The 23,776-nt window shown below is 40.2% G+C and overlaps 1 protein-coding gene across 2 annotated transcripts in view; it reads left to right on the top strand.

The window, feature by feature from the left end:
- rinl (Ras and Rab interactor-like) overlaps window positions 1-23,776 on the top strand; it is a 39,399-nt gene that overhangs the window by 2,484 nt on the left and 13,139 nt on the right. For both annotated transcript variants that reach the window (XM_034167857.1, XM_034167856.1), the window contains 6 exons: window positions 8,081-8,192; window positions 9,117-9,189; window positions 12,295-12,383; window positions 14,316-14,398; window positions 14,504-14,735; window positions 17,431-18,138. In XM_034167857.1, the coding sequence (XP_034023748.1) occupies window positions 8,081-8,192; window positions 9,117-9,189; window positions 12,295-12,383; window positions 14,316-14,398; window positions 14,504-14,735; window positions 17,431-18,138 (1,297 nt within the window). The remainder of the gene's footprint in view (window positions 1-8,080; window positions 8,193-9,116; window positions 9,190-12,294; window positions 12,384-14,315; window positions 14,399-14,503; window positions 14,736-17,430; window positions 18,139-23,776) is intronic.

Raw genomic sequence — 23,776 nt, 5'->3', positions numbered from 1 at the left:
CCCGTGTGCAGATAGTAACTAACATTGAATACATACATGCAGATATTTGCTAGATTTCTGAATTGTGAAGCTCTTTTCCCATTTTTTAAAAATTGTATTTATTTTTTTTAAAATATGTATATACCTGGTAGTCAGGGGGATATTTATCATTTTTTCATCAAAAAACAAAACACCTGCACATCATTTACAAAGTGCAAATATAAAGTGCGATCAAAATACATAAATGTGCCAAAACTCGAACCTTCACAAATACCCAACACCAAAATATCAACCATAGGCCCTCCAAAATAATAATAAAAAAAACATGCTCCCATGACAAACATTTCAATCAGGCCCAATACTTTTCAAAGATCTAAGATTAAAAAGTACATGGTTTAAAAAAAAACCCATCAGTCCTCCCTCTAAGACTTAAGTTCATTTAAAAAAGTAAAAAATAAAAATCTTTTTTTTTTTTTTTTTAAAGAAATAGATGGGGAATGTAGAGCTTTCCAGGATAATAATAATCTGTGATGTGCCAGCAATGAGGTAAAGACAATTACATTAATCTATAGGTTAGTAAGGGACACAGTGGGGACTACAGGAACTCCAAAAACAGTGATCAGTGGACAAGGTTCCAGCCTGACGCCAAGAACGTGGAGTGCAATATGACTGAAGTATGGGGCAAAGAAAAAACATGACTCATATCACAGGGAGAGGAGTTACATCTATCACAGATCAGAAACATTGGGATAAATTTTGTATAATTTGGACTTTGATAAGTGCAGCCTGTCGTCTTCTTCTTCTTCTTTTGGCTGCTCCTGTTAGGGGTCGCCACAGCAGATCAATCATTTCCATCTCACTCTGTCCTCTGTATCTTCCTCTGTCACACCAACCACCTGTATGTCCTCCCTCAGCACATCCATAAACTTCCTCTTTGGTCTCCCTCTTCTCCTCCTCCCTGGTGGCTCCATCTTCAGCATCCTTCTCCCTATATACCCTGGGTCCCTCCTCTGCACATGTCCAAACCATCTCAATCGCGCCTCTCTGACTTTGTCTCCAAACCGTCCCACCTGAGCTGTCCCTCTGATATGTTCATTCCTAATCTTGTCCATTCTCATCACTCCCAAAGAGAATCGCAACATCTTGAGCTCTGCCACCTCCAGCTCTGCCTCCTGTCTTTTTGTTAGTGCCACCGTCTCTAAGCCATACAACATAGCTGGTCTCACTACTGTCTTATAAACTTTCCCCTTCAATCTTGCTCATATCACCGTTATCATTACCTTTCTCCACCCACTCCACCCTGCCTACACTCTCTTCTTCACCTCTTTACCACACTCTCCATTACTTTGGACCAGGGGTGGCCAAGTTCGGTCCTCGAGAGCCACATTCCTGACACTCTTAGTTGTCTCCCTGCTCCAACACACCTGAATCCAATGAAAGACTCGTTAGTAGACTTTTAATGAGCCTTTCATTGGATTCAGGTGTGTTGGAGCAGGGAGACAACTAAGAGTGTCAGAAATGTGGCTCTCGAGGACCGAACTTGGCCACCCCTGCTTTGGACAGTTGACCCCAAGTATTTAAACTCATCTACTTTCACCACTTCTACTCCTTGTAACCATGCTATTCCACTGGGCTCCCTCTCATTCACACACATGTACTCAGTCTTGCTCCTACTGACTTTCATTCCCCTTCTCTCCAGAGCATATCTCCACCTCTTCAGGCTACACTCAACCTGCTCTCTACTCTCACTACAGATTACAGTTAGGGCTGCCACAAATGATTATTTTGATAATCGACTCGGCACCAATTATTTTTGCAATTTGTCGATTAATTAGATCGTATGTAAATTGCAGCTTAATGCTCCAGCATGCAGCTGCTCTTATATAACAGTCATTAGCTTCAAGCGTGAAGTGTTTAAGGTATGTGCTAACTAAAAATAAGGACAATTAAGATGACGGGAAGGCAAGTTCTGCCTTGCGGATTTTGCATTGCAAGTTTTTCTGTTTTAATTTGGTTAAAGTGCTCCCAAACTTTTGAGCTTCATTGTCAGCAAGCCAGGATATTGTTTGGGCTTAACTTTTCCAGTGACATCACGGCTAACCCGGACAGTGTATATACATAGGTACCTCTGTTCCAAAAACATCGATGAGGCGTTGGGAGAAAAAAAGCAGAAGGGCACGGACCCTCAATAGCTTCAAGTAAATCCACAATCCGCACATTCTGGCATCTGCTCTGTCCCTCCAGGTTTTCCATCTTGGATTTTAACTACTTGTTGTCTTTTTGGAGTGCAGAGTATTCTGCCTTCAGCTGATCCAAATGTTGATCAAACTCAGTGTGCATGGATTTGAGAGAAATATTAATACAGTAGTGTTCAGAATAATAGTAGTGCTATGTGCTATTCAGTCAGTGAGTTCATCAATTTTGTGGAACAAACAGGTGTGAATCAGGTGTCCCCTGTGTAAGGATGAAGCCAGCACCTGTTGAACATGCTTTTCTCTTTGAAAGCCTGAGGAAAATGGGACGTTCAAGACATTGTTCAGAAGAACAGCGTAGTTTGACAAAAAAAACAGAGACGCGTGGAAGAAAATGGAAAACAACCATCAAAATGGATAGAAGAATAACCAGAATGGCAAAGGCTCACCCACTGATCAGCTCCAGGATGATCAAAGGCAGTCTGGAGTTACCTGTAAGTGCTGTGACAGTTAGAAGACGCCTGTGTGAAGCTAATATATTTGTAAGAATCCCCCGCGAAGTCCCTCTGTTAAATAAAAGACGTGCAGAAGAGGTTACAATTTGCCAAAGAACACATCAACTGGCCTAAAGAGAAATGGAGGAATATTTTGTGGACTGATGAGAGTAAAATTGTTCTTTTTGGGTCCAAGGGCCGCAGTTTGTGAGACGACCCCCAAACTCTGAATTCAAGCCACAGTTCACAGTGAAGACAGTGAAGCATGGTGGTGCAAGCATCATGATATGGGCATGTTTCTCCTACTATGGTGTTGGGCCTATATATCGCATACCAGGTATCAAGGATCAGTTTGGATATGACAAAATACTTGAAGAGGTCATGTTGCCTTATGCTGAAGAGGACATGCCCTTGAAATGGATGTTTCAACAAGACAATGACCCCAAGCACACTAGTAAACAAGCAAAATCTTGGTTCCAAACCAACAAAATGAATGCCTCGCAGATGTGAAGAAATCATGAAAAACTGTGGTTATACAACTAAATACTAGTTTAGTGATTCACAGGATTGCTAAAAAAAGCAGTTTGAACATAATAGTTTTGAGTTTGTAGCGTCAACAGCAGATGCTACTACACACCTTAAGAGTGTGCATATCATGAATGCTTGGCCTTGTTGGATTTGTGAGAATCTACTGAATATACTGGTACCTTGTTTCCAATGTAACAATAAGAAATATACTCAAAACCTGGATTAATCTTTTTAGTCACATAGCACCACTATTATTCTGAACACTACTGTACGTAAACCGTGGTCACGCACTGCCGATTGGACACTGACCAGCTTAAATGACAAACTTTCAAAAGAAAGTCTGCAGACAGCACAGCTCTGTGGTTTTCCAGCAGAAGGCTAATCTCTGCCATAGTTACAGGTGCTGCACGCGGTGAAGTTTCTCTGTTTTGTTTGGACTTACTGTTTGACTCGGACATTCTGCAGGTGGTCAGAAAGCGGTAAATACAAAACATAAAACTTGGATTCCAAACAAAAAGTGCAAGGTTTGCAAGGTAAAAAAACATGAACAGCAGAGCAAGCGGAATAGACATCTACTCACTAAATGCCATACCGGATGCCATGCATTATTGCAATTATTATTTCACTGATTAACATCACTTTAAACTGATGGGATGAGTTCATCAGTGAATTCACCTGAAAGAGCTGGTGGTTACAAAGAAAACCTGCACCCTCTTGGCCCTTTCTGGAAGCAGTTTGACACCTATGCTCTAAGCACTTAATTAGTTTTCTACTCCATCAGGTGTCTTCTCCAGGTTTTGGTTTGAGCCTCAGTGACATTTTAAGCTCTTGTATTTCTGCAAACGTGGTCCTGTGTGGAAATACTGCAGACAGTTTTTTCAGCAACCAAAACTGTTAGCCGGACTGTTAACTGACATACAAAAAAAGTAGTTCCTTTTTTAATAGCAGCGTGATAACAGCGACTACTTGCCCAAGAATGCAGAAGTAGTGCAGAGTAAAAGCTTGTGCACATCTGGGAAATAACATTACAGAAACAACGTGTCTGCTGCAAAGAGAGGGTGAGTTGGAAAGAAAAATATACTGTTCTTTACAGAGAATGTAATATGGATTGTATTTTTTTATTTCAGATACTTAACAAGTGTTACTTTTTGCATGAATGGTTTCCAGTAAGTCTTTATTTGACTGTGAAAAAGACCATAAATGACTCGTTACCGTCATGAATCAGTGGAGAATTATTTATCAGTTTATTCATGTTTAAGGTTTGGTGCGTTCAGTGTACTCCTGTGTATTTCTTGTTTTGTGAGTCTGAAAGCCACTTCCTGCTGGGGCTTGAGTGCACCTCTTATTTCAGTTTCGGTGATATAAGCTGTATTCGCTGTTAGTTCGTAGTATTTCTGATATGTTCTTTCTTTTATAAAAGGTTTTTATTTCTCAACCATCTTGTTAAATTTAGTGTTTGCAAAAAAAAAAAAAAAAAGCACAGCGGTGAGACGTGCTATCTCTGAGAACACTGCATTATTGTAGTCTAAGCAAAGATTTCAGTAACAATGCACACTGGTTATATTTTTATTCATTTTCATGTATTATTCACTCTTTTAAAGGGCTCTTCTTGTGTAAAATATTCATTATCTGCCTGTTACAGTAAAAGTCCCACAGTTAGGCAAATTTGCATGGAGAAAATCTCCTGCTAAAAGTAAAATTTGTGCCTGTAACGGCGGTTAGGCCCATAAATGCACTTAACAAAATATAAGTGAAAACTTTTTGTTTTGGTTTCCATTTTCCATGGATTGAAGTGACAGTTTTAAGATTTGTTTTTTATGCACATAAGTCTTATTTCTCTCAAATTTTGTTGACAATTTAAAAAAAAAAAATTTGTCTTGGTGAGCACTTCATCTTTACCATGATAATCCATCAACCTGGCTGGTGTGACATATAAAGCTGATGACACAGTATGATTAACACCCGCATGCATGAAAAATGGAGTGAAAATGAAAGTGGTTGATTTTTATTTTGGTTGAGTAGAGTTGTTGAGCTAATTTTTCTCTCTCTCTTTTTTGCCTCTGTACACCACCACAGTCACATTTAAAATAAACAAAATGTGCTTGTGTAGACTTTCACCTTTACTTCAAGTTGTTTAACGGCAATATCGTATGAAACATTTAGGAATTAGGGCTCTTTGTATACACAGTACCTCCATTTTCAGAGCCCTTAAGTCATTTGACAAATGCAATATAAGGATTATTGATTTTAATGCAAGAAAACAAATCAAATCTAAGCTTAAGTGTTCCATGTGCTTTATGGTAAACTATAGCTGAAATGTGATTAAAAATCATTTTTTTTAAATGAGACATTTCCTTAAATCATATGTAAATGAAAATAATCTTTACACCGCCGAGTAGCACAGCACGAGTCTGCCACATTAGAGTGGCATTCCCCACATGGAATGACCCTATCACTAACTCCTGTTCCAAATAACTACCTCAATAACGGAGAAATAACAACATAAATATGAGCTGAAATTCACTTCCAAAAAGGTGGTGTGAAAATTAAGACATGAAGTTGTACAGCCTGTCACGGTATTTGGTAAGATTCAGACATAGGGAGCATTGTTTTTGGGCTGCATTTAGATTTGGTAAGACTCGCATATTTTCAGCATTTTCAGAATGACGTGCAGTCCCATCCTGCAGACATTTTTTCTCAGTTTTATAGCTTTCATTTTCACAGTGAGAGGGTTGTTCCTCTCTGCTCTGATATTCTTAGATGTTGATTGCTGACCTGTCATTCTGTTCTTATTGCATCATCTTTGATCACTGGTCTTCCTCAGAGGGAGTTTTTCCTTACCACTGTTGCTCTGGAGGTTGGTAAGGTTAGACCTTACCTGTGTGAAGCGCCTTGAGGCAACTCTCTTGTGATTTGGCGCTATATAAAGGAAAATAAATTGAAATAAAGGAAAATAAATTGTGACATTGGCCATGGTCACTTTGATTGGATAGCTAGCTATTTACGCAACAGGTATCAGTGTGTCCATTTTGGGGAGACAAATTCAGAATTTTTGAGGATTTTTTGCATGGTAGAGTTTTAACTTGCACATGTAGTTGTAGCAACGAACTGTGTTAACTGACAATGGTTTTCTGAAGTGTTCCTGAGCCCACGCGGTAAGATCCTTTATGCAATGATATCGGTTTTTAATGCAGTGCCGCGTGAGGGATCGAAGGTCACGGGCATTCAGTGTTGGTTTTCAGCCTTGCCGCTTACGTGTAGAAAGTTCTCCAGATTCTCTGAATCTGCTGATTATATTATGGACTTTAGATGATGGAATCCCTAAATTCCTTGCAATTGAACATTGAGAAACATTGTTTTTAAACTGTTGGACTATTTTTTCACGCAGTTGTTCACAAAGTGGTGATCCTCACCCCATCTTTGCTTGTGAACGGCTGAGCCTTTTGGGGATGCTTCTTTTATACCCAATCATGACACTCACAGTTAGTGTCCTCAGTTCCCAAATGCTTGGGGTTGTATATGTATATATAGCAACTGGTGAAAGGGGTGGGCGTTTATAAGCTTTTGCTTCAGCCTACATCCTGTAGGACGCACAAAACTGGGAAATTGAGTTTTTGTTTTCTTTTTTGTTTTATGAGAGATTCTTTTGTTGTGTGTGTGCGCGTGTGTGTGTGTGCGTGTGTGTGTGTGTGCGTGTGCATGCCAAATAAAAATTCATTCATTCATTCATTCACTTCAGGCCCTGTTACACCTCGACGATTTAGCCTGCATATGCCAAAAGTATTAAAAACACTGGCTGGCGTACATCTAAATTAAGATCCTGGTCATTGACCCGGAGCTCTGACTTTTGATACTTTTTCCTCATATTTGATCTCTGAGCTTTGATCCTGATTGCTAATTTTTGATCTTTAAACCACACCAAAAAGACTATGCTTTCTGTGTTATCTGTCTGTGTTTTGCTTTTGTCCTGTAATTGGGATCAAACGAATCCAGATCAAAGGCAAATCCACCCCTAGATAACACAGGAGGTGATGGTCTAGTGGTTGAGCATTGGGCTTGAGACCAGAGGATCCTTGGTTCAAATCCCAGCATGACTGGAAAAATCACTAAGGGCCCTTGAGCAAGGTCCTTAATCCCCTAGTTGCTCCAGGTGTGTAGTGGGCACCTTGCATGGCAGCAGCCAGACATCAGGGTGAATGTGAGGCACTTTGAGCGTCTGATGCAGATGGAAAAGCGCTATATAAATGCAGTTCATTTACCATTTTAATTTACCATTTGATTTGGGTTTGTGCCAAATTGTAAGCAAATCTTCTTTTGTTGACATTTTACCATCAAATTTCATGAACTTCCTTCCTTTTGAGATATTTTGCTGATGTACAGTCATGAAAGTATAACCTTCCTGGTGCAGGTAAGTAAAATGTGCTGTAAGGATATTTCCCAGCAGCTGTTTGTGCATTGCCTTCAAAGTATGGAAATAATGAAGAAAAGTTGCTCCTGAACACACAGGAGCACAAACTGACCTCACAATAAATAGTTGAAAATCAAAGAATTATTTAAGGATGAATCTCGGAACTGAGTAAAGAACTGCATTATCTGCCTGAGAGAACATTTCTGCAGCAGTTAAAATATGCTGTGTGGGTGGGTGATGTCATCTTAATTGATTTTGAAGATCAAATGAATCCAGACCAGGTCTACACACCAAATATGTCTCATTAAAATCCACATTTATTTCTTACAGTAAGCATGGTTTCTCAATGAGGCTACAAAGAAACAGAGTTGAGGAACATTGTCATGCTGCCCACCTGTGGGAACATTTATGACGAAACACTTTCCTACTGAGCAAGCTTTCTGTAACACAAGTATTGAAATGAGTTATTTTCTCTTCAGAGCTTCCTGGTTCTGAGGGACTTGAAGACGTCTCTACCCAGGCTTCTGTGCGTGTCCGCAGGAGGAGACAGTGGAGCAGTCTTGGATTACAATATCAAATGTACAGACACAGGTATGAACCGGCCTCATGTGTTTCAGTGAAGTTCCTCATATCTTACTCTTAACTATTATATGATGTTTCACTCTTTGTGTCACAAACTGACTACCCTGATAAATGATTGATATAACACAATAAAGCACAGTTGTTCTCAGTCAGACACATAGACTACAGCTAGAAGTCCAAACATGTCACTTATAGACGGTTCTTCTAGCACGTCCGGATGCATATGCACAGTTGGTTCACTATGACCTCTATTATGTGGCACATTCTAGCTAATGTCTGGCATTGACAAGTCCGTGCTGAAACTGTAGCCATGGTAATACCTGTGATCTGGTATTGGTTGCTAATGGCCAAATCTACAGCAACCAAAATTACAATCAGAGCAACCTTTAAAATGTCACTGTACTTGGTCCACCAACGTTCGATCTCTTCACCAAAGCTGGTCACATCTTAAGCCTCCAGATATGTGTGTTTCCAGGGGAGGTTGAGAACTTTTTGAAGTAATGTCTTAGCTGACCTGGAGTCCTCACAGGTCTGGACTTAGAGACACTTTGCAACACTCCTGTTCACACGTTGTATCAACACAAACAGCAAATTGTGGTTTCTTAAAGTAATTATTCTCTTTCATATCACTTCAGCACAACATCCATGTATTCTACACTTCATATGTGCATATTGTGTGCTAAAAATCTCAACACACCCTCCTGACTGAGGCAGTGTTCCCAGGATTCACAACCACATCATTATAATAAAATAATGACATTATCACCCTTAATTAAGGCTTGTGTGAAAGAGCAACCCATGAGGCAGTCAAACTGGTTTAGAAATTCCTATTTCGGTCTTCCTGGTTCAAGCTGTGTTTTGTTTCCAGGAACGTCTCATTAAGTAGAATATGTCAGAATAAAACTAAATCTGCCCACTCTTTCTCTCTCTCAGTGTTCCAGTTAGCTGAATCTCGTCTTTCTTTCTCTGACTTGACTCAGCTGGTGCTCTTCTACTCACTGAGTAGGTAAGATCCTGCTGAATAAATAATGACTTTCATTTGTACCCATTATCCTCCAAAACTGTAACCGTAATTAGATGCAGTACATATGTGTTAGAGCCCAGAGGTGAGGCTGCAAAAAATGCGAACAAATTCACTGTAAAGCCTCTGTCCCACCGAATAATAAGCCATGCATAATGAGCCACGCACGGGTGTGTCAGCAATTATTTGAAGAATGATCCACGTTTTAAGCCGTCACGTATCCACTACTAAGGCGCCTCTATGTGCCTCTCTGTATCTCGCATGTGCCTCTAGTGAACCACAACCAACCTGTCATTTGAACCCTGTCCAGCCTCGAGTGGCTCGTGTTGCCATATATGATCCACATCAAGCCACATATGATCCATGTCGCGCCATGATAACGCAACATTGGTGCACGTTTAGGCATGGGTTTGGTCCCTCCCACACTTGGTCCCTTTAAAGTGTAGGTTTTCAATTCACAGCATCCTTTGAAGACTTCACATTTTTTTAAACGCAGTCTAAAAATAGACGCTGCACTAAGTGAGTGCACGCTGTTGCTGCAACTATGGATCACTTCTAAAAAAAAAACAACAAAAAAACAAAAGACACCACAATGAGGTGGCTGCTTTAATTATATACACCCGCTGCCGCAACTGTGGATCACTTCCAAAAAAAAAATGATTTCTTTATTTCTTCCACAGCTTACAGTCACCGTGATACAACTTTTAACTTTGCGTTATGTCTGCAAAATCGGTCTTTTTCGCACTCTCGTTCTGTGTTCCTGGACAGCACTGTGGTCCTTCTCACAGCTTCACTGGCGTTATTTCTTCCACGGCTTTAAACACGCAGCCACTTTGACACTGTGATCCAACTTTTAACTTTGTATTCATCCATTATTGACTCCAAAATGACTCTTTTGTGAGCTGACATTCTGCCTAAATGCTTTTTTTGTGCACGAGTCATTGTGTCACACAGTAGAGCTCAATCTGATCCATTAACAAGATATTTAATCTATCATAGACATACTTTTACAGCTAGGAATGAACATGCAACTGTTTTACCAAGCTATAAAAACATTAAAATTTGTTACCTTTAAGTTGTTCCAAAATACGTTCCTCATGGAGCAGGAAAGAGGGGAAAAAAGCATTCAGATGAAATGGGTAATCTGTGATTCCAGGAGCGGTTAGAGGTGTTTTCAAAATCCAAGGTTTGACAGAAAATGATTAATCTGCTACAAAATAATTATTTTACAGTAGTGTTCAGAATAATAGTGGTGCTATGTGACTAAAAAGATTAATCCAGGTTTTGAGTATATTTCTTATTGTTACATGGGAAACAAGGTATCAGTAGACTCAGTAGATTCTCACAAATCCAACAAGACCAAGCATTCATGATATGCACACTCTTAAGGCTATGAAATTGGGCTATTAGTAAAAAAAAAAAAAAAGTAGAAAAGGGGGTGTTCACAATAATAGTAGTGTGGCATTCAGTCAGTGAGTTTGTCAGTTTTGTGGAACAAACAGGTGTGAATCAGGTGTCCCCTATGTAAGGATGAAGCCAGCACCTGTTGAACATGATTTTCTCTTTGAAACCCTGAGGAAATTAGGACGTTCAAGACATTGTTCAGAAGACCAGCGTAGTTTGATTAAAAAGTTGATTGGAGAGGGGAAAACTTATACGCAGGTGCAAAAAATTATAGGCTGTTCATCTACAATGATCTCCAATGCTTTAAAATGGACAAAAAAACAAACAAACAGACATGTGGAAGAAAACGGAAAACAACCAAAAAAATTGATAGAAGAATAGCCAGAATGGCAAAGGCTCACCCATTGATCAGCTCCAGGATGATCAAAGACAGTCTGGAGTTACCTGTAAGTGCTGTGACAGTTAGAAGACGCCTGTGTGAAGCTAATTTATTTGCAAGAATCCCCCACAAATTCCCTCTGTTAAATAAAAGACGTGCAGAAGAGGTTACAATTTGCCAAAGAACACATCAACTGGCCTTAAGAGAAATGGAGGAATATTTTGTGGACTGATGAGAGTAAAATTGTTCGTTTTGGGTCCAAGGGCCGCAGACAGTTTGTGAGACGACCCCCAAACTCTGAATTCAAGCCACAGTTCACAGTGAAGACAGTGAAGCATGGTGGTGCAAGCATCATGATATGGGCATGTTTCTCCTACTATGGTGTTGGGCCTATATATCGCATAGCAGGTATCATGGATCAGTTTGGATATGTCAAAATACTTGAAGAGGTCATGTTGCCTTATGCTGAAGAGGACATGCCCTTGAAATGGGTGTTTCAACAAGACAGTGACCCCAAGCACACTAGTAAACGAGCAAAATCTTGGCTCCAAACTAACAAAATTAATGCCTCGCAGATGTGAAGAAATCATGAAAAACTGTGGTTATACAACTAAATACTAGTTTAGTGATTCACAGGATTGCTAAAGAAGCAGTTTGAACATAATAGTTTTGAGTTTGTAGCGTCAGCAGCAGATGCTACTATTATTGTGAACACCCCCTTTTCTACTTTTTTTTTTACTAATAGCCCAATTTCATAGCCTTAAGAGTGTGCATATCATGAATGCTTGGTCTTGTTGGATTTGTGAGAATCTACTGAATCTACTGGTACCTTGTTTCCCATGTAACAATAAGAAATATACTCAAATCCTGGATTAATCTTTTTTAGTCACATAGCACTACTATTATTCGGAACACTACTGTATATATAGCATCCAGCGCACAGAGCAGGTGGAATTGTGTGTGCAAGAGGGCAGCTGCTCCAAAAATAGCCTGTCATGTCCTGCATAGCTGCCAGGCATTCGGATAATAGGCTTTTAGCAGCCTTGTACGCACCACAAACATGCCTCTATAATCCTCATTAGTCATCGTAGTAACTTGTACACAAGCTGCCACACGTTGGTGGAGCTAAATTTTGGACATCTTGAAATTAGCGCCATGGTCAGAGATGAGCCTCGTTAACTGAAGATAATGCTTCTAAGAGCCTCTCAGAGCCATCATTCTCGCACGATAGTTAAATAAGTCCTCTCATAGCAAAAAAAGAAATGTGTCGATGTGTGTTTAACCCAGAACCTGTTCCTCTTTGTCAGGGATGTGTTGGCCATCTGTCTGTCTTTTCCTCAGTGGGTCTACAGTATAACAGAGCAGAACAAAGAGCGCTTGTCTCAGCTTGAACCCAGTAAGTCCTTGTGTCTTCGCAGTAAGTCCTTGTGTCTTCCTGTCTTACATCCTGTTCCAGAAGCTGTCTTTAAATTATAAAAAAAAAAATTGTATTCCATGGATGTTTAAAGGGGAAATGTACGTATTTATGATAGTATAGTCAACAGTTGTCTTAACTTGAGGATGTACATCTTGCCAGGTCCAGCGGTCCTCTGTTGATGTTTTACTTTGATCTCTTTTTCATTCCATCTAGCTCTTCTCTAACATTTGTTGAACCTCATTGCTGACATTTGAGTCTGTTAGGTCTTCTTTGATACCAGTCTCCAACCCTTATCACCCATCTTTGGTCGTGGCCTTGGTCCTAATTGTTGAATTTGGATATTCATCTCTGAGCTTGGATCTGGATTGTTTTGATCCTGTAATCAGGATGAACGGAATCAGATTTAAGTGTCAAGGATCAAAAGCTAAATTCTCTTCTTGATAAGGATCAAAGAGCTGGGCTTTTACAGATAGAATATGAACCTAAGATGAAGACTAAAAGAGTAAGGTAGGAGTAGGATCAAAAGATTTGTAATCAAAGATGAGCAGAGCCAAAATAATCAGGAACAAAGACCTAATATGAAAGGTGAAAGCCATTTCCTGATTCTGCACCACAGTTTATTGAAGTCTTTTTCCACCTAAGTCCAACCTTTCTATCAAATTTCCTTGAAATCTATTTATGTGCTTTTAAGACATCCTCTTAACAACCAACCACCCAAACAGCAAACTGCGGCAAAGACACACCTTGACAGAGGAATATTAGGCATTGTGGCCAAATATGATGGAGTGACTTTGAGGTGATGCATCCTGTGAGGAAAAAAATCTCGAAGATACAACCTGATTATGTGTGTGTGTTGTTTTAAATGTGAATGAGCCCTTGCTTTTATACCCTCTCTCGCATTCCATTATCTCCCTCATACACACGCTGTGTGGGTGTGTCCAGCAGACTGCATGCTAGCTGTGTGCAGCTCTCACATTTGGGCGAGTTTGGAGCCATGATTTCCTGAGCAGTACCTCCTGTATGTCCCATTTACAGGTTGGCATGCTGCTTGGTAGAGATCAGCATGTCGTGACATGTCTGTTGAACTTGTGACATTTTTTATCGTGCACCAGTTGGCCATCTCTTGCTTGGCTGTAGGCGGCTCATTGCAAATCGGCATCTGGTTTTTGTGCTGAGCACAGGACAAAAAAATAATCACTCCAAGATTTCAAGAGTTGAGGACACAGTGCACAGGAAATTTAACCAGAGTGACACTGAGTCGTGCTGGGCCTGCCACAGGCCAACTTGAGCCAAACACAGGTGTGGCAGACATAGCTGGGGGTCCAGTGAGCTCTGGGGGCAAAGCGTTTTCCCGATGTTAATCGAGTGGTGTGCCTGCTTGGCAGGGGGACTAGTTGCTGCAGATTTGAACCGCTTGGAGTTTTGAGCATTACCCAGAAAAACTATGGAGTGGTCGCCATCATTTGCATTCTGAGAAATCAACATTTCTCAACATTACACCCAGTGAGTCAAAACTTCACACATTCTTGAGAACGGAACATTCGCAACACATTCACAGAACGGAAAAGATGGAGTACCCCGCTCAGCTTTTACTGCATCAGGCTCAAAACTTCTCAGTCACCTCACGTATGCACCAAGTTGTAACTCATTCCGTTATTTTGCAAAACGATGTCAAACTCTGCCAAGTGAGAGCTGTTTAAAGCAGAAAACCACCTGTTAGGCCTGGGTTTGGGCAGTGTATGCACAATCATAGAATTTTGTGACTTTGAGGTTTTTCAAGAACAAATCCAAAATGACCCCTTTAAATGCTGTTGGTCAGGGAACAAATGACTCCTAAAAACATTGTTTGAACAAATATCGTTCTCATCAGTCAGAACTTTTTTTTTTTTTTGTGGCACCTCTCTCCTGCAGAAACATGGTTGTGCATGATGGCTGACGTGCCTATGGATGAAATGACCAGCAGAGAGCTGAAAACTGTCATGTGCTCAATACAGGTACACTGCTGCATGTCTGCACGTCTGCATTTTTGCACATATATTTTCACATCCAGGTTGTATTGCACGGAGTCACACATTGTAATTCTGTGTTTGTTTCACTAGCTGACTTCCACTAGTGGCGCCCTGTGTGTCATCAATCCGCTCTACCTACGGGAACATGGTGATGATTGGCTGGCAGGCCGGTCAGCCGGCCTTCAGTGTGCCACACAGCTTTCCGGTTTCAGAAGAGAGAGACGCCTCAGCAGCACAAGATGTTGGGCAGGGGCGGGGTTACAACCAAAACGAGCCATTTCATTGGACCAGGAAACTGATACAGCCAAATCAGACAGCACAGGTGAAGATTACATTTATGGGTGTTTGGAGAAATTTATTGGTAGTTTCTGTTCAAAATCACACACATCCTTTGGAAGAGTTTTAAAAAACATTCCGGACCGCTGTTAAAAATAATGACAAAAATTTAAAATGCTAAAAAAAAAAAAAAAAAAAAAAAAAGTACATTCTTCTTCAGACTTTTCTCCCTTTTTTCTGAAAATCCTATGTGAGTTTTCTTTCTTTCTTCATTTTAAGAATCACTGTTTTAATTTCTTTTTCTGGCTGCTGAAGTTCTTACTTGAGGTCACCATAGCAGATCCAGTATGGATTGGTATGTGGATTTAACACAATTTTTTTGCAGCTGACATAACTCCAGCTGTAGAATGGGGCACAGGTGCCCTTGAGCTGGGATCCTTCTGTTTGGGAAGCAAGCACGCTAACCAATTGTGCCACCGTGGTATTTTCTTGTGGTGGATATGTCCCCATGGTGCATTACCACCACCAGTTCAAAGTGAAAAGTATTAACTTTGATCATCAACCACAGGAAGGATATGATTGGAGAATTCTTCAATACAATCAAATTGACATTTACCTTGAATTACTTCTAAAATACATGGTATCGTCTGCTAATAGAAAAAAAACAGGTATTATACATTGCACACACAGATTATATATTTTAGAAGGAACTTCAGGAAGATTGAAATGATAATTTTATTAAAGTATACTGTTTTTTGTTATGTTTTGATGTTAAATGATAAAAAGTTTTGGTAGTGAAGTCTGGAAATATTATTTATGGTTTAAACTCTTCAATGCATCTCAACGTGAAATTGGGCCGTACCAAATACCAGTCTGCAAGCATGAGTAAGTTTAGGCAACCAGCTTGAATCAAGCTGTTCTTGTCATGTGTTCCACACAATGGTGTGTGTGTTTGTCATGTGATCTCTGCTAAATTGTATTTATAGTTCCTTCACTGTGATTTGCTGCAAAATTCTAAAAAAAATCTAATTTGTGAGCTCATTATGTAAAGTCTGTCCAATATCGTTTGGCTGAGATGAGGCATTCACAAACACATCGGCAGTGGTGGGCACAGCTAACCAAAAAGTTAGCTTCAATAACTGTTAATCCACTAACTGAAAAGTTAACTTTTATAAAGCTAAACCAATAAACCCCTATAAAATTTAGCAGAAGTTACAGCTAAACTGATAACTTTTAGTATTGACTCTAGTACACTGGTAGCTACTGACACAACAACGAGCCAGTGCTTCTGTCTCAGATCAGCCTTCTCTCAGCAAAAGAGACCTGGTGATCAGAGCAAAAGGAAGGGTAGCAATAAAAAAAAACCCCAAAACATTTATTTTCACAGCCTTACAGACTTGCAGACATATCACAGGAGTCATGCACAGCAAGACAGTTTTGACTTATGGTTAAATTTTTAAACAAGTTATTGAAATTAACATCACCTCTGTCATTTTACAAAGTGAAAATATCAGCTATATGTTTTAGTTTTAAAGTGATGCACTAATTTTGAAGGTTTTAGCATTTTACAGACACACATGCCGAAAAGCATTATGGGAAAATTCATACTGCCACTGTGGTATTCACACTGTCATGAACACTGCCATCTACTGGATGGCAGTGTTCATTGCCACACATTCGCTAAAAGTGCTGAATCACTTAACAAACAAAATTTTCAGTTTTCAAATTGCCTTTTTTTAGAAATAAAAAATGACATATTTACAAACACAGATTTATTTGTAAAAACCAACACACGTTACAGTAACTTGTGTGTTGTTTGTTTTTTGTTTTTTTTTTTACATATGATGACCAGCCACTGATGACAGGAAACTTATTTTACATGATACGTCTTAAAGTCTGTATTGTGTGAAAATAAATGATCTTTTATTTTTTTCCTCCCCCTCTTCCTTTCTCTCTGGTAGTCAGCTCTCCTCTGCTGCCAGAGGATTGAGCTCTGCCTCTCATGGCTGTCTGTCCGCCACAAAAACACATAACAGGGACGCACTAAAATGTATGATTTCAGGCTTTACAAGTGTGTTCAACTGTTAAGCTTTATTCACTATGTCTGCAAAAATATGTTAGCGGTCTAAAAGTAGTCAGAACTAAATTTAGAGGAAGTTAATTGGTCCACCAATGGTTTTCAAAGTTAGCCGAAAAGCTAATCAGCTAACATAAATGTTAGCTTCGCTAATTAGCGGTTAGCGGAACTGTGCCCACCACTGCATATCGGTGTCACCATTTATTTCAGCGTGGGAGTTTTACAGAGACAAGATACAAGTGGTCACTATGCTGCCAGCTAGGTGGGACCAAAATAGACAAGAAAATTGTTTCATGCAAATGCTGAGCAATGTGACACGGAGATTGCCAATCCGACTGAAGGCACTGTGATAGCAGCTCATTTGTTGGTTCTTGATTACATTTAGAGTTATTTATAATAACGCTCATGTTTAAACTTTAAAACATCAAGCCTCAATTACATTACATTGTCATAAGCATTTGATAACAAAACTGCCATTTTTGTATCAACATATATATTGATATCAGTCTCCTAAAAATCCCTGCTTCTGCCTAGTTCCATCGTTTGTTCCTTATGTTCTGCACTGAAGACATCTGTACCGCTGTCTGGTTTTAGAGTTGTTAAAGTGAATTAAGATAAATTAATAGAAGATTTGACATTTATATTCTATATTTGCTTTGTGCAGGTCTAACCAGAGCTCAGTCAGCTGATTCGCCTCATTGTGCCCCACCTCCAACAATATCAGCTTCCCTGGGTGAGTTGTCCCACAGAAGGTCCAGCCAGGATTCTGCCTCCAGCATGCAGAAAACTGTCAGCCAGGAGAGCTTTGCTTCATCCACTTCCTCCATCCTTGGAGGTTCCTCCACTCTAGTGTCTGAGGTGCAGCACCACAGCAGCCCCGTGCCTCATTCTCCACACAGAGTCTCCTGGATTGAAGATGGGTTCTGGCTGCCCCCACCCAGGTTATCTTCTTTACTCCAACCCCCATCAGCGGAGCTTGATTCACTGTCGATTAGCAGCATTGAAGAAGAACAAGAGTCCCAAGTGCCAAGCACTGTCCCTCACCAAATATCATCTCAGCGATTGGCTGATAAGGTCATGTACCGCCTGTCAGCAGTGGGCCAGGCAATTGGTGGGCTGGTCAGTCAGAAGAAAAGACTGCTCAATCGCGTGATGGAGCTGAGCGAGCGGCGAGGCGGGACATTTGCGGAAGCCGTGAAAGGATTTGTGGAGATGACACTGAAGGGAGGAAGTGATCCTGATAGAGTCACGGGGTCAGAGTTCTTGCAGGAAGTGAGGTCATCCCTCACGTTACTGAGGGACGTACTTTTGGACTACCATGAGATCCAGTCGATGTTGGACAGTATGACTGATCTAGATGACTTGGAGATAGGTGAGTGAGCTGCATTTTATTACAGTTTGACAATATTTATTGACAAAATAATTTTGGTTGAATCTTACTGTGGCCATGAGGCACACTTACCTGAGCATGATCCAGCACGCCAGTGCTTCAGTGCTAGGCCACAGGAGAGCAGGCCATCCGAGACAGCACAATACCCTCTCACAGTGCCATGTCCTTCTGACTTCTTAGTTAAAATGTATTTGATATTCCACATTTTCTAGGGTATACATTGTGGTATGTTTTTTGCTTGTTTGTTTTTTACTAGATTGGTGCTGTGACTTACAGGTGCATCTCATATAATTAGAATATCGTATTTTCTATACCTGCTTGCCCCAATTACGGGTCAAGCTTTTTTTTTTTTTTTTTTTTTTTTTTTTTTTGCTCACATTATTTCAGAAAGTCAGATTATTAGATATTCTAGACTCACTACAAATAAACAAAATGTTTCATTTTTTAAATTTTGATAATTATGGCCTACAGCTCAAAAAAAAAAAAAAAAACATATCTCGTAATGTTAAAAAATTTAATTTCAATACACTATTTATGCAGTACACATATCATGCAGCTCTATAAACCAGTGGCAGCTGGTGAAAAACAGTCTTGGTGGGGCTGCTGTGCCAATAGATTCCCTTGCCTTGTCCAGTACAGGCATTCAAGTGAACAGTCGGAAAATTACTACAATTCCACAATAATCATTTCATGTCCTTCTCAAAATCAGCAGTTTTACAGATAAAGTTTACAGCTATATTAGGCCCCATTTCTACTTTGGAAAGGAACAGTATCAAATACAACACTCAAGTTCTTGAGCAAAGAACATTTCACCATTTGACACCAATTACACACATAGTACACCAAACTGTACTGCACTGCCATTATCATCAGACAAACAGATCCTGGGGTTCACAATGACACCGACCTTAACAAAATAGAAAATATCACCAAATTTACACTCTTTCAAAATATGGAAAAATTCTTCAATTGACAAAAGAACATTATGTACATACTACAATGTTCACACCACAGAGAGAGAGAGAGAGAAAGTTTGTGTGTGTGTGTGTGTGTGTGTGTGTGTGTGTGTGTGTGTGTGTGTGTGTGTGTGTGTGTGTGTGTGTGTGTGTGTGTGTGTGTGTGTGTGTGAGAGAGAGAGAGAGAGAGAGAGCGAGAGAAAATTAAGGTAATATTTTGCATGAACATTACTGAATGGAATGGAGGCAAACTAAAGAAGCTTGAAAAACTTAAATCACTTGACTAACTAATAACACCAAAACCTTTAAATTAAACTGGTTAAAATGAATTAACAGTGTAGAGGACAAAGCAAATTAAGTTTACAAAACCACTTAATTAAATGCGTTGCTAAACTTGGGTTTGTCTTACTATAAGTGTGAACTCAGTGGCTGAGTTAGAATTTCTTTAAAAAACATGCAAATTGCTATTTTAGGGTTTTGTTTTGTTTTTAAACTGAGCAAATAATTTGTTTTAGACTGTGGAATACTCCAAAGAATATTTCACTTCTGTGAACTGATCCTCATAACGTGTAAAGTGAAATCAAAATGCCAGCATGGCTGCAGCTTTAAACACTGTTACAAACAGCCCCGACCTCCCCTATTACCATTATAACTGGTCTGCTGTCCCAAAAAAAGATCACAGCTGTGACCCCAAACAAACAAAAAAAACATCACTTATTCGTTTTATCTTAAATTTTCATCCTCGTTTCCACACCAGGAGCAACATTCGGGAATAAATCCGAGCAGCTCGTCAGCTCACCTGAGCTGAAGAGGATCCAGAGGAGTCAGTCCGCAGCTGGCAGAGGTGGATGCGCTCCTTTCCACCCCGCAGTAAAGAGCGCAGATCAGCAGCCTCCGTGACGTGTGCGCGCTGACAGTGTGAATGAAGCCTGACACGGTTTATAACGAGTCAGAAAAACGTCTCTCCTCCAACCGGGATGTGCAACTGGCATTAAACCACGAGAAAGATCTGATGTGCGCACCTCCATGCGCCTCCAAAAGGATCCCCGCCAAACTTTGGTGTCATTGATTTGATTAGTTTGTCCCGTTTTAAACCTCCGAAGAGTTCTTCAACTTACTCCAGCAAAACACACGGAGACAAAATAAAATAAATAAATATAACCCAAACGTCGTCGTCACCATCATCTCTTCCTGACTGACAGCAGCAGCTGCAGCGTCACGTGTATCACTGACTGTAATCTAACGTTCCTGCATTTTTGTAGCAAGGGCTAAAATTCCGGCGCCCCAAAGCCATTAATGTTGGCAATGTTGATTTGCCAAATATTTATTAATTTTCCATAGCAACTACATACAATTGGTTATTTCGCTGCACTTCAAGGGCGCTTTGAATGATCGCCCAAGACGAGGAATGATACGTTCTCTGCTTCTGTCAGTGGAAATGCACTGTTGAATGAGAGTCAGTTGGAGGAAGTGTTGTTTTAATCATTAATATTACATGTAGGCACATACTATTAAGTAAAACTGACATTGATAATACTTTTTAAATATATATATATATATATTATGACTTTTCCCCTCCACATCTAGGAGGGCAGCGCCCTAGCGCCCCCTATGGGCCAGCCGCCACTGCTATAAACACTTTATTTTCCTATTTTCACATTTAACTGAACATATATAACATGCCAACAACAGCAACAACAACCTAAAAAATACAAATGTAAATATCCCAGAAAGGAAAGCACCTCCTTCAGCCACTGTAGAAACGATGGGAGTTTCTTTGCCTTCCAGTTAAGAAGAATCAGTCTACGAGCAAGTAATGAAGCAAATGCCAAAGCATTCGCCTGTAAATTTGTGACCTCACAATTCGGGGAGCTATGCCAAAAATGGCTGTGTGGAAATCTGGAACTATGGTCTTTTTGCACATATGAGAGAATACCTCAAAAATACTGACCCAGTAACTGTTTAGAGAGGGACAAGCCCAAAACATATGTCCCACTGAAGCTGGGCTGTTACCGCATCTCGGGCAGGCAGAGTTTGTAGTGAGAAAAATTCTGGCAAGATTGTCCTTTGAGTAGTGGAGACGATGAAGTACCTTAAATTGAATTAATCCGTGGCGTACACACAATGAAGAGGTGAACTTGAGAAAGGCTGTCCCTCCACGCCTCCTCTGAGAGCACCACCCTCAAATTACTCTCCCATGCAGTATTAGTTTTCTCCCAGGATACCTTATCAAAGTGTATATTGTCGAAACCTGTTTTTTTTCTCAAAGGGCTCGAGCTCCAAGATCCTGTCTAATTGGCTTTTAGGTGGCCAGTTAAGAAAACGAGTAGAACACTTTCTTTGTGAAACTACGTACTTGGAGATATCTAAAGAAATGAGTGTTGCATAAATTGTGGTCTTTCCTGAGTGTCTCAAATGAGGAGAATGTGTCATTTGTAAACAGGTCACTGAGAAATGTCAATCCCTTACCATGCCAATGTTGAAATGCATTGTCCAATACAGACGGGGGAAGAAGGGATTATTTGCTGCTGTAAAAAACCAACTGGCCCGTTTTAATCCGAAATGTCTCCTGAACTGGAGCCAAATTTTTAGTAACTCTTTAACCACTGGATTTCTTATTTCTATCTTATGAATATATGGCAGTGGGGAGGTGAGTATAGGTAGTGGGTTACTTAGTAATTCCATTTCTGCCCATTCTATGCCCTGTTTATTTTTGTATGTAAATACCCAATGTAAAAAATTTACAGTGTTTGCAGACCAATAATAGCAATAATAGAAAATAAAGCTTGGCAGTCCGAGACCACCTGACTCTTTAGGCACCTCTAAATATATTTTCTTCATTCTGGGGTTTGAATTCTTCCAAATAAATTTAATTTAATTTAATTAGCTTATAGTGCACCAAATCACAGCAAAAGCCGTCTCAAGGCGCCTTACATAAAACAAGTCAACATAAAATTGAATAAATAATTAAAAATGAATAAAAAATTCAAATACATAAATAAAAACAGAAGTAAAAGAATAAAACAAATAAAAATAAAAACTATCCATAAGAAAGAGAATAAAAATAGGTTTTGAGTCTTGACTTAAAAATGTCCACAGACTCAGACTGCCTCAGTCGCAGGAAGACTGTTCCACAGGGTGGTGCACGATACGAAAAGGCTCTTTGACCTGCTGACTTCTTCTTCACCCTGGGAACACAGAGAAGTCCCGCATCCTGCGACCGCAAAGCCCGGGCCGGCACGTAGAGTTCCACCAGATCAGCCAGATAAGATGGCGCCAGTCCATGAACAACCTTATAAGTCAATAACAAAACCTTAAAATCTGTTCTCACAGAGACAGGGAGCCAGTGCAAAGATGCCAAAATGGGTGTGATATGTTCAGACCTTCTGCTACATGTCAGAAGTCTGGCGGCAGCGTTCTGAACCAGCTGAAGATCCCTAATGCTGGACTGTGGTAACCCTGAAAATAGAACATTACAAAAATCTAGTCTAGAAGAAGCAAAAGCATGAATCAGGGTCTCAGCATCAACCATGGACAGGATGGGGCGGATCCTCGCTATATTTCTCAGATGGAAAAAAGCAGTCCTAGTAACATCCCTGATGTGGAGGTCAAAAGACAACGTGGGATCAAAAATTACCCCAAGGTTCCTCATTTTGTCCATATGATGTATGACACAGGAACCCAGGCTGAGCGCCAGCTGGTCAAACTGATACCGATGTCTCGCTGGACCAAGAACCATCATTTCAGTCTTATAAAAGTTTAAAAGTAGGAAGTTACTAGACATCCACCTTCTCACTGATAGAAGACAGTCCTCCAGGGATTTTATGGGAATGAGATTTCCTGCAGTTATCGGCATGTACAACTTAGTATCATCAGCATAACAATGAAAGGCAATCCCAAAACTCCACAGTATACGCCCAAGGGGTGCCACATACAGGGAGAAACAGATCCCTGTGGAACCCCAAATCTTATGTCAGAAAGGTCAGAGGTAGTGCCATTATACAAGACACATTGAGAAGGACTGGACAGATATGACGTCAACCAGGCAAGGGCATTTCCAGTAATCCCCAAAAAATTCTCCAACCTATTGAGCAAAATATGATGATCCACAGTATCAAACGCAGCACTGAGATCTAACAACACCAAAACCGTAGTGGTGTCTGAGTCCATTGCTCGCAGAAGATCATTCGCAACTTTAGTGAGCGCTGTCTCTGTGGAGTGATATTTCCTAAAAGCAGACTGCAGCGGCTCTAAAAGATCATTCTCAGTAAGGTGGTCTATGAGCTGCCGTGAAACCACCTTTTCTAAAATTTTGGAACAGAATGATAGATTTGATATCGGCCTGTAATTTTTCAATACACTAGGGTCAAGATTAGATTTCTTAAGTAATGGTTTAATCACTGCTGATTGAAAACATTTCGGAACAGATCCAGAGGTTAATGACAGATTAATAATTTCCAGCACAGTCGGCCCAAGAGTGGGCCACAGGTCCTTAAACAATTTTGTTGGTATGGGATCAAATAAACAGATGGTGCTTTTTGTAGATGCCACAAGTTTCGTCAGCACGCCCAATGAAATACTATTAAATTTTGTCAATCTAGGTAACACCTCAATGGTAGCGCCCACCTCCATTGCAGGTTTTAATGGTTAGGCCAAGGTGTGCT

The sequence above is a fragment of the Thalassophryne amazonica genome, chromosome 4 (genome assembly GCF_902500255.1).
Source record: "Thalassophryne amazonica chromosome 4, fThaAma1.1, whole genome shotgun sequence".
In the NCBI taxonomy this organism is placed as follows: domain Eukaryota; kingdom Metazoa; phylum Chordata; class Actinopteri; order Batrachoidiformes; family Batrachoididae; genus Thalassophryne; species Thalassophryne amazonica.
This window is presented reverse-complemented; position numbering and strand designations above follow the sequence as displayed.